This window comes from Varanus komodoensis, unplaced genomic scaffold (assembly GCF_004798865.1).
Source record: "Varanus komodoensis strain SLA01 unplaced genomic scaffold, ASM479886v1 scaffold2, whole genome shotgun sequence".
Classification (NCBI taxonomy): Eukaryota; Metazoa; Chordata; class Lepidosauria; order Squamata; family Varanidae; genus Varanus; species Varanus komodoensis.
The window spans coordinates 15,544,203-15,555,915 of NW_025335568.1; the positions used below are offsets into that span (position 1 = coordinate 15,544,203).

Below are 11,713 nucleotides of genomic sequence, written 5' to 3' on the forward strand. Positions count from 1 at the left end.
CATTTCCTTTTGCTCAGGATTATGTCCCCACTCCCTTTGCCTGGAGCAATTCCCCACCGTGATTAGAAGTCCACTGTGAGCAAATCCCATCAAAAACTTCGATAATTGAACTCGTATTAATAGCTCGCTGGGTCTCTGCTTTGCCTCCCTTTGGAACCAGGCGTCCTGGATACCGTTTCTCTCTCCCCCACCGCGCCCCCTGTAATCCCCCCCCCCCGTTCACTTCTCAAAGACTGAAAGATGTGCGGTGAAGTTACAAGGTTAAACCTGCCAAGGTGGAATCTCCGTCTCTCTTTCTAAACTAGCCATGCCCCATTCCCCCCCCCCCTTTGCTTTGCTGCTTCTGTCCCTGCCTTTGCCTTTCACCCAGTTCCAGCGGATGATCTCCCCCAGTTGAGCAGACTAGTTCTTCTACACGGTTCCTCCCTCGCCCTCCAGATAGGGGGAGAAGGTGGCTGTTGGAAGGCTGCCTCTCTCCCTCCCGCCTCGCTCTGCCTCTCCGGCTGATAGCACTTATCTCTTGCTCGCCCTCTCTCCTAGGTGATCCATTTCTAAGCAACGTGCTGGCTAGCGGCGGAGCTCGCCAGCAGCTAGGGGGACTCTTTCTCTGCATCCCACCAAGCAAGCAAGCTCCAAAACGCCTCCTCGGGCTCGAAGCCGCCGCCGCCGCCGCCGCCGCAGAAGAGCAGCCCCGCAAATCTTTCGCTGCCGCCGCTTCGCCCGCTGCAGCCACAGCTCCGCGGATCGGCTTTCTCGGCGGACCACGCTGGAGAGCCGTTTTCGCAGCCTTGCCCCCCCTTCCCCTCCTAGGGGCAGCGGGGAGGGGAACAGAGAGACCGGCGTCGCTTCCCCCGTTATCCGTGTCGTTTGGAGGGGGGGATCCCCCCGCCCGCCAGTTCTGCATTCTCAGCTGCATTGCTTTGAAGTTCACTTTGGGCTTGGGGGGGTGGGGTGGGGGGAGACGGAGCGTGTTGCCCTCCGCGCATACTTTGCAGCGTTGTCGTCCCTCGGCTGGAGATCTGAAAGGAAAGCGAGTTCTTGTTCTTCTTCCGCGCCCCCCTCCCCGCCCCGGGGTGCCTGGGGTGCTCGCGGAGGGGCTGGTGTAGAGGACTGGAAGTGATCTTCGCTTTGCAGGTTGCGAGTCGCTCCGCCGGCGCGGCGCGCTGGGCACCTGGCTGTGCGGATCGCCGCCGGAGGAAAATGCCCCTCTTTTCGGTTGTTTGCTTGTTTGTTTTTTAATCGTCAGAAAAGACTGAGGAAGATGTGATGAACGCAGAAGCGCGCCAAGCTGTTGCCCCACTGACATCTCCGGAGGAGAGGAGAAGGGGCGGCGGGGGAGGGGGCGCTCGATGGATTTTGCTGCAGCAACTCCCCGCAACTCTGGTGATGCCCGGCCGCCCCCCGAAGTGACGCGGGGCTCGTAGCGAAAAGGTTCCCCACGAGACTGGATCGGCTCCGACCAGCCGCGACTCTCCTCGGGGGCATCCAACCAACCGGGATTTAAGAGGCGCCCTCAAACTCAAACTCTCTCTATCTCTGGCTTCTTTCGCCCTCGTCGCTGGTGATCGCTAACCTCCTGCCGCCCCCCTTCCTCCTCCTCCTCCTCCTCCTCCTCCCCGCTTGCCCGAAGCGCAGGAGATGGAAGTTTTTTCCTTCGCTTTGCTTGTGTCCGTGTGTTGGACTCGAACCTGGGAAGCGGCGCGGGCAGATTCGATCATTCATATCGGTAAGACGAGCCGGAGCTGCTGCGGCTGCACCTCTTCCTCCTCCTCCTCCTCCTGCAGCTGCCTACTTTGCAGCCTTTCCCCTCTCCTTTAATCTAGAGCTGCCCTGCTCCCTGCCTTGCTTTGCCTTGCGGTAACGGACCGCTGTCTCGTGTGAATAAAGAACCCGCCGAGATGTGGGGCATTGTTGCATGGATCTGCTCTAAATGTCGGTTCGAGCCTTTCCAAAGTGGGGTGTGTGTGTGTGTGTGTGCGTGTGTGATGTGGGGCGGGGGGGGGTTGGAGCTGTTGTTTCCTGGCGTCTCTTCTCTCCGCTTCTCCTTCGTAACGATGGAAGGGAAATGACAGTAAACAGCCAGAGTTTGCTCTTCCCCCTGAAACTGGGCTCCATCAGCTCTCGTCTGGCCTCGGGCTGCCCGCGCCGCCGTAGTACCCAGCAGGGAAAGCCTGAAGCAGATGCCCGGTCGGTTGCAATGATCGCAACCCTACACAGCATCCTTCCTCCCCCAGCGCCAGCAACACGCACACGCACGCCGCCACGCGCGCGCTCCCTTGCGCTCGCCCGCGCGCTCGCTCGCTCGCGCGGGCGCGCGCGCGCGCGCACACACACACACACACACACGGGTGACCCCACGAAATCCCCCCTCCCCCTTTTGGAGGAACAGGTGGTTTGGCAACGTGAGCGCTTTCATTCCGCCAAGGCGATCTTTGCAAAGAGGAGGAGCCCTGTGGATTTTCACCTCCCTCCGGCGCGCGGCGACGGCGCTGCGGTCGCGGGAAGACGGCGTTCCGCTCCCCCTCGCAGGCTTCCTCCGCCGCGCAGCGCTGCCGGCAAGCCCGGGAGCGTGGGCGAGCCTCCTCGGCGTCTTCCCTACGCGCCTGGTGGAGATAGCGCTCTGGGGCCCCGGAGACCCGCTCTCTGCCTGCACAGCGGCTTTCGCCAGCTCCCACCAGGCTTAGAAGCAGCACAGCAAGGGTTAAAGGCACGCTCCCCTCGCCGCCAGTCTCTCACCCTCTTCTGCTCCCGAAGCTGCTTTTGGGCCCCACCTATTGGCAGCAGCTTCACGGCCACACGGGGACTTGGACGCGCGGAGAGCAGGGACCGGGAGGAGGAGGAGGAGCGGGCGGGGGGGGGGGGGGCATTATGATTCACAGAGCGATTGCAGCAAACTCAGCCTGAAGTCCGCGGTTGCCAGTCTCCGCGGAGAGAAAGCGGGAAGGGTGGCGGCGGGAGAAAATGAGCTGCACCCCCCCCCCCCCAGTTCACAATCCGTGCAAAAACCCACTGGCCCATTTTGGAGATGGTTGTGTCCCCATCGAAAAAGCGGATCCTCCAAATCTCCCCCTCCCCTATTTAAAAAGGAGTCTCCCATGGGGAGATGTGCTTACCAAACCCTTTAAGGACTGGGGAGTGCAGTGAGGGTGGGGGGGGGCGTTCTTCACGGGGCGCGTTGAAAGCAGCGCAGGTGGGGTGCATGAAAGAAAAGGCGCGGATCGAGGCGCTGCTGCGCTTCCACGAGGAAGCGACTGAAACCTGCTGCTGGGGTTGAGGATGAGGGACAGAGAGTGGAAAGGAAACCTCCCTGCACTGTTAGGATGGAGGTGAGGTGAGGAGAGAGCCCCACATGGCTCCTCACAGGTAGGGTCAGCATCAAAAGTCTCCCCCCTGAGCACGTGCTGTGGCAAAGATGCCAGTCCTGGGGATCATTCTTCTTTCTCCAAAGCCAGGGGCAAATTCAGGATGATGCTCCAGAGCCAAGGCCAGCTGCCCTTCCCAGGCAACTCCTGGGCCTTTCTGACTGAAGGGCTCTGCAAACATGTCTACTGGAGTGATCTAGTAAGGAGACATGGTTTCAGTGAAGAAGAACATCAAAGCTGAGAAAACCATGCTTGGGAAGATGGGTGGCTGGTGACTGGCATCACACGCAAGGATTTCCGCACTTTGCCTCTCCTCATCCTGGGAGATCCCAGAGCAGAACTGTTGGCCTGGTTGCTGAGGGTAGAGAGACCTCTATAGGGGGTTGCCCCTGGGATTATTAGATGGAGGAGTGTTGGTTCACAGCACCCGGCTTCCCCTGGAAGTGAGACAGTGCATGATTTATTCAAGGCGTTTTTTGTTGGTGGCGGTGTTGCGTGGTTGAAGTCGAAAACTTACTGGAAACAGTCCTTTGCAGGACAGGGCGTGCTTTGTTACTACCACGCAGCCCTCGCTGTGGAGGAAGGTTTGGGACAAGTCTCTGTGTACTTGAGGAAGGGTTCTCACCAATGAATAGTCGGATTGTGAAGGAAAACTGAGCTGGGGGAGAGCTCCGTTTTCCCTTTTCACTAGGCAAATAGTCGCATGCCCTGTTGCACTGTACTTTCAGATCAAGCAGTTCCTTCCCTGCCTCTCCTCATGTTAATTGCTATTTATGTTTACTGGATGCCCGGTTTAATTATTTATAACTGGCAAATACAGTGCTATGTAATTTATTTTAATTTAAAACTACAGCAGCAGCAACCCAAACTACAAATGCCATTGGTGGTTGGATGCGGCAGCAAAAGTACATTTGCTTAGGCAGGGTGGGGGAGGGAATCTGAAGTGGCTTCTCAGACAATTAATTTCACTGGGAAAGACAATTAGTACGTTTGACAAGGGGATTAGCTCTTTTTATGGATGCCTTTATGTTGCCATGAAACTAGCATATTGATAATTGTCATCCAGAGTATTCATTCTCCCTCCCTTTTCTGAAAGGTTTATTTTCAGAGTATGAAAAACAAGTAGCCAGAAATAAGCAGCTATTTTATGTAAAATTGGGTCAGCAGCTAAATGCAGCATTTCTGTCCAAAGTCTAAAGAAACCTGCCATGGTCTCCAACTCCCAAGTTGTGAGATCTGCTTTTGGCTTTGGCTGCATGTGTGTCTCTGTGTGTGTGTCAGTCATGTCTTTTGGAAAATACATTCAGGCAAGATGTGGTGGGGGGTTTTGGTTTTGTTTTTAAGTAAAGTGGGAGGATGAAAATTATTGGACAAACTGCACTGCTTCCAAATTGCAGTTTTCAAAGGAGACAAAGAAAAGGGAAGTTAGTTGTTGTGCAGTGTTGAGGGAAGGGGTTCTTGAAAAAGCAGGTATTATACTGGTTCAGATCCAAAGAAACAAATCTTCTGCTTATTTCTTGGTGTCATCATGCTTCTAAAGTGTGCTAAAATTAAACATAGGACATATCATGCAGAAAGAAAAATGTGAGTATAAGTATAGCAGGAGAGAAGCAAGTGAAAATTCACCAATAGAATTACAATTGTAACTGCTCGGGATCTCTCTTCTCTTTAGCATTTGTTGATTTGGCCAGCTCTATGCACTTTACTTATACATTGATCAAGAAGGCTGTCTTTTTAGAGAGTGCCATGTCCTGATAGACAATCTATTAGCCACGCACAACAGCAATGGATGCCAAGACCTGTGATCAAAACATGAGGAGTTTGCATTAAATCAAATCAGATGATCTTTTCATACCCTGCTGTGATTATTTTTCAAGCATGTATGTTGCAGGCTGTGTTTCTCTGCTTGCTGAGAAGGCTGGCATAGTTCATGTGTTTCTGCTGACTTGAATATTATGGATGAGACTAGGGAGTTCAGAAGGACTACATTAAGCATGCTTATGAAAATGCTGAAGCCAAGTCACCTTTTCTGTAATTTTTCCTACCGTGAATATTAAGCAAGAAAGGATTTTGTGCTGTTTTGGGGGAGGGTGCTGGGGAGCAAAACATATCAGAATGATGCAGTTCTGCATTATGCCGCTTCCTTGAGCCTATGCATTGATTGAATAATTTCATCAGACTCACATTACTTGATTGCTTAGAAGTTTCCTAATGATCTGTATGCTGTAGGAAGAACTCAAAAGCCGTGAGTGGAATGGCAATGATATTATGTTTTATGAGGCTATTCAAAAAGTCACTCTGATTTATGCAGCTCAAAAGCTCCAAAGTCTTTGAGATTAGCCACGCTGCCTGCTATTTTCTTCATACATTGCTTGTCCTATTCTCTTCACTCCCTAAACACAACAGGAGTTTGAGAACACTGCTTTAATTAAGCTGGGATTAGGTGGCATTTCCAGCCAACTGCACAATTTCTATATGGCTCATGGAGAGTCTCATGTTTTACTATTTAGTGATATGTGCTTGTCCATTGATTTTGACCTCTAAGTACTCTAATGAGAATTGTGTGTGTGCACACACATATACTTTAATATGCATACAGAAGGATGAATACAATTTTCAGATGATGCAAGGACCTTTTGAGGTGGAATCAGCAAGTGCTGGTGTAGTACAAACTTTGCTCAAAGAAAACTGTGTACGAATCCTTCCCAAGCCCCATTCCAGTGGCACACAGTGGTAAAACATGGCAGATGAGCATTCTTTGCCTCTATCCTTCCCATGATGCTTCTTGGCTTAGAAGGCTTCATCCTGTGTACATTTACTCTGAACTGTGCTCACTGAGATTTAATGATTCCCACTGAGTTCAGACGGATTTACTCTGAGATGAGAGTGCCCAGGACTAAACCATTAGCACTAGAATATATCCAGGAAAATTAACACATTAAAATAATTGTCCCTTCTGTTGTAGCAAAATAAATTCACATTATGCTTTCTTAAAGAGATAAACAAAAACCTTAATGTAACAGAATTTTATGTTTGTAAGTCAAGGTGGATAGAAGCTACCAGAAGAATTTCATTTTTAGTTGCTTTTCCTCCAACAGCTGAGAAATTTCATGAGAATTATTGCCCTACTCTGGATATTTCTCAGGATTCTATTTCATTTCAATCATTATCATTCCCTTGCAAATACATGCATATGCAAACATGCCCACCAATTCTTAAAGTCTCAGATGTTACTAAAATTTTGGCATTTTCAGGTGCACAGATTATTAGTTGTTGCACCAAATTGCAGATTTGCACTTATTCCTTGTTGCTATTAATTGACATGAATGAACTTTGTGCATGGTTAGAGGTTCTAGACATCCCTTTCATTCCCATCTTGAGGTGGTTTTCCTGGACTGAGCTGTCCTAATCAAAGTAGATTACATGGTGAGATGGGGAAGGGTGAGGAACTGTTGAATGGAATTAGAAGTCTGTTTGATGACCTATTTCATGTGCCCTCAGCAAGAGCATGTGAGGCAGAAGTGGGTGTTTTGCTCTATGAAAAGAAAAGCCTCAGGGTGTAAAGATTGTGCAGGACTCCCTTCCTTACAATATAAATTCAAATGATTTTCAGTCACTGGTTGGAAACTTTCAACTGAACATTGGAAACTTTCTGGAGCAATTTTGCTAGTCATGAAAACCTTTAACGTACTTGCCTTCCCAGTTTCTCTGAGGTTTCACCTGCAAAGGATCTTTCTGTTTCATTCTGAATTGCATCTTGGACACAATTGTGTTGCATCTGGTATTTGTAAATGTGGGATAATTCAGCAAGTCCCTCAATGCTGGTTTTTTCACAGCCTTCTGCTCCCCTCAGCACAATAGTATGCCAGAGATTCGTGCTTCTACATCACTTGGGAGATCTAGTTTCACCTTCTTCATCCTTTTAGAGTGTTGGGTAGAATCTTCGTTGAGAGGTAAAAGTATCAGATATAATCCTGCCAAAATGAGGCATATTTCACTCCTAGGTACATGGCTTTCTGTTTCCAGGTTCAGGAATTCAAGGCAAATAAATAGGAAGAAAAGGTGTTTAATTTTAGCTGAATCATGTCCATTCTAAATAGAAGGCAAATTTCACATTCTGTGTAAAATTGTGCTACATTTGGACTTTTTCCTTTTGCAGTGTATGAAAACTTTCCTAAGCAGTTTCCTTGTACTGGGAGATGAGGTTAGATATTGTTACTTTCCATTTATATACCACCTTTCTTTTGCTTGCAAGTACCCAACCTGGCTTATGTGAACCTCCTCCTCCTCTCTATATTACCCTCACAACAACCCTGTGAGGTAGGATAGTCTGACAGTCCAGGACTAGCTCACATGTCTCCCAGTGAGCATCATGGCCAAATTGGAACTAAAACCCAGATCTCTGGAGTCCCTGTCCAGTACTCTAACCACTATACCACACTGGCTCCCTTCCTTGCCTTTCTTTCAGCTCAGTAGTGTCTACAGGACTGATGTAAAGGGTAGGCCTGGTTGGGCCTCACAAGGGTTCACCAGACTTTCTTCTTCTCTCCACCATAGGCACTTGCTTCTCACCAGTTTTTCTCTTGGTCCAGATGCCAGAGGGACTGAGAAGGAGAAACAGTAGGTGCTACTGCTTACATGTTCACTGTATCATGTTCTTTCAAGAAGGAAGTGGTAGCAATGTTGAGAAAGCAGATGAGGAACAATAGCAGCTGGTGAGAAGGTAGGAGTAGCCCCATGGATGCTGGCGTGCCCAAGGATTTCCAGAAATATCCGTCTAGCACAGTTTGCCTACTACAACCTTCCCAGACATGGTGCACTCCACGTGCAAACCATGGAGGCTGCGGCGTCAGTGAGGGTTGGTGCTGTAATGCAAAGCATCTGAAGGACATCAGGTTGGGGCGGGTTGGCCCAGCCGTCTGGCAGTGGCTCTCCAGGATTTCAGGCGAGAGACCACCTCAGACTGGAGAACTGACCCAGAAATTTGCATGAGAAACATGCTGTTACCACAGAGGTAAGCCTGAATTTCTGAATTCAAAGGATTCCCTTGAATAATGGTAGGATGTTTCATGAAGTAAGTATTTATTATTATTCACCCCAGAGAATAAGGTGCATTGTAGGGAGTGAGGTCCTATTTCATTAGCCCCAACTCTGTGGTCTGGCATGAGTACCTAAGATAAGCCTCTCTGGTTCACAAGGTGGCCAGCCAGCTGCCTATGGGAAGTTGGACATGAGTACAGTTGCAGGAGTATTAATTAGCCAGATAGGAAAGCTCACTGATTGTTATGTGTACAGATCGGTTGTGTCTGCATATTCCTACCCCAGACGCTTCACAAATAATTTATAGGGATGTTTCCTGCTTCAAAAGTTACAGGCACACTTCCTCCTGCCTCACTTTTGCAGTGATAGAAAAGTAACTCCCATCAGCTGAGTTTGTTCCATGAGGAATCAAAGGGATTGGAGCATCTTTTGAGGCTGCTTACTGTCAATTTTCCCCATCATGGCTTGTTTCAGTCAAGGTCCCATTCTACTGGACAAGAATAATAACTTATCCATAACAAACCCACTGAGTGTTTCTCCAATTGTCTTGTTTAGCTTGCGTCAAGTTGCAACACAGTGCATTCAGTATCAGACTTTCAGAGAAAACAATATATTAGTATACAGGGCAAGATCCAGTGGGAAGCTCATGTGAGCACCTTTCATTGACATGGACTCCACCAGAGAATTATGGATGGTACTCATAGTTCTTCATGATGACTGTGGCTAACTGGAAACACACTGCTGATGACCCCCCTGCCCTTATTAAAAAGTTGCAACTGATTCATTTGAATGAGTAATCCATTTTGGCTCTTTGTATCACCTCATTTGACAGACAGCTGTAAAAAGCAGATAAAAGGAGTTAAGTAGCTTGCAGATACTTGTTGAATGCTAGTGTTTTTATGGACCATTGATATTGACTGTTCAAGAAAAAATATTCTAGACATATAGAGCTACTTAATTGCACAGAGTAAGATTAAATGATTTTAATCCGTTTTAATGTTTAGTTAATGGTGAAGATATTTTGTCTTTCATGAGTTCTAGACCCACACAGACAGAAGCATCAGGTTCTCTGACCCAAAAAGCAACCCTGGAGGAAAAAGTTGAGGCCAGTTGACATTGTACTTTGTCACCCGATTGACTCTCGAGTCAACATTACTAGCCAGGGGCGCCCAATTGTGACTGGCTTTATCTGAGGATGCAGGTGCCTTCCTGAGGCATTGTGGCATGTGCAGAAAATTCAGAAGAAGTAGAGGAGCACTTACCGTTTTTCTGGGCTTTTGCGGAAGGTACAAGCTGCACCTTGTTGCTTCTGTTTCACATAAAAACTTGGCAGAAAAGGAAAGGCATTTCTTTTTCATTCCTCTGCAAAGAAAGTGGGTAGGGTGGGAAGACTGCTTCTCTTCTGCAACTTGGGCCTTTATGGGGGACGTCACCAGCATTTCACTGATACTACCACCATTTCTTGCAAAGGTCCAGCAGAAAGAGGGACCAGGCCTACTGTCATTTCTTCTCCAGGTTCTCTGTGAAGAAAGAAGCAATAATTTTCCTTGCATTCTGTGAGGATTTTGCAGAAATCAGCAGCAGGACCCATGAAGCATTGCTTGGATATTCTACAGTTTTTGGGAAGAAAAGCATTTCTTCCTCAGCTGAAAGTGCAGAAAAAATTTCACTGGTGAGCTGATGTGTGAGTTTATGGATGCCACCCCCTTGTTGCCAGCTCACAAAAATAAGTACTCCTTTGTGGCACATCAGCTGTTTAAAAACAAGAAGCAACTCTTCTCCGCTTGCAGGCTCTCTGTGTAGCTGCCTAGAGGCTCATTTTATTTGCCATAGGTGGGGTGAATCATTATTTACAATGAGTGATGGGTGGAATCACTCTTCTTGATATGGGTTTGGGTTACAAACCTTCATGTAGAACAGCCAGAGTATTCTGGCAAAGTATTGCTTTCTCAATGGATTTCCCAGTGGAGGCTGGGAGAGAGCGCTGAGTGACCAGGGGACTGGCAAAGGCAAGGTAGGAGCTGGGCAGCAGAGCAGAGGGCCAGGAGCAGCAGAGAGGAAGGGGACGGGGCCAGAGAGGCTAGAGCAGCCAGGAGGAAGCAGAGGGGTGGGGGGGCGTCCCTTGTCTGCGTCCCTTAGCTGCGGCCTGGGCTGTCCGGAAACTCCCTTCCCTGAGACACAGAGGTTGGTTTGTTTGTTTTGTTTGTGCTGTGCTGTGCTTTGTTTTTCTTCCAATTTAAATTTAAGTTTATCCTTATGTGTGTGTGCAAGTGGGTTTTCGTCTGGGAGAACTGGGCGAGTGAGAGGAACTGCAGGACTCACAAGGCAGAGGACCAAGGTAAGGTCTCGGAAGGGATATTGATGGCAGACCGGGAGATGGCCTTGGCAGGAGTCACGGGTGTTGCTGTCCACTGCGACAGCTGCGACATGTTTGCCCTTCTCCCCCAGGAGAGGCAGGGATACACTTGCCCTTGGTGCAAGATGGTGACCCTGCTAGAAGAGGAGGTGAGGTGCCTGAGGGCCGAGAGAGCTCTCCAGGCCCCCCTGGAGCAGCCCCCCTCTGGACAGAGGGTTGAGGGACAGGCCACGGGAGGAGCAGCTGCGGAGACATGGAGGTATGTCACCCACAGGAGGAGGAGGCCAGCATGGTCTCCCCCTTCTCCTGGCACCAATCTGGAGCTGGGAAACAGGTTCTCTCCACTTGGGGAGGCTGGGGCTGATGAGACCTCGGGGGACCAGCAGGACCCCCAGCCTGAGACGTCAGGCGGCAAGGGGGCCGCTGCAGGAGAGGCGAGGGCCAGGGCACAGCCGCCCAACAGCACCGGGAAGGTACAGCGGCGGGTGATTGTTGTTGGGGATTCCCTGCTGAGGGGCACTGAGCCGGCAGTGTGCCGCCCCAACCTGGAGGTAAGGGAGGTTTGCTGCCTGCCGGGTGCACGCATCCAGCATGTGAAGGACAGAGTGGAGCGTCTTGTTTGCTCCGGGGGTCACCAGCCGCTCCTGGTGATCCATGTGGGCACAGACGATGTGGCCAGGCAGGGTGTGGTTGGGACCACCAGGGACTTTGAGGCCTTGGGGAAGAAACTCAAGGAGCTGAAGGCCCCAGTGGCCTTCTCGTCAATCTTACCTGTCCGGGGATTTGGGCCAGGAAGGGACAGGAGGGCCTCCGAGGTGAACAACTGGCTTAGGGTGTGGTGCCAAAAGGAACGCTTCGGGTTCCTCAACCACGGCACTAGTTTTCTTGACAATGGACTTCTGGCAAGGGATGGGTTACACCTCACGAGGATGGGGAAAAGGTCCTTTGGAGATGC

General features: G+C 49.9%; 1 protein-coding gene across 2 annotated transcripts in view; it reads left to right on the plus strand.

Moving 5' to 3' along the window:
• The first annotated feature begins 1,638 nt into the window (after positions 1 to 1,638).
• Positions 1,639 to 11,713, plus strand: part of GRID2 (glutamate ionotropic receptor delta type subunit 2) — a 919,670-nt gene continuing 909,595 nt past the window's right edge. For both annotated transcript variants that reach the window (XM_044429596.1, XM_044429597.1), the window contains exon 1: positions 1,639 to 1,726. In XM_044429596.1, coding sequence (XP_044285531.1) covers positions 1,639 to 1,726 — 88 coding nt within the window. The remainder of the gene's footprint in view (positions 1,727 to 11,713) is intronic.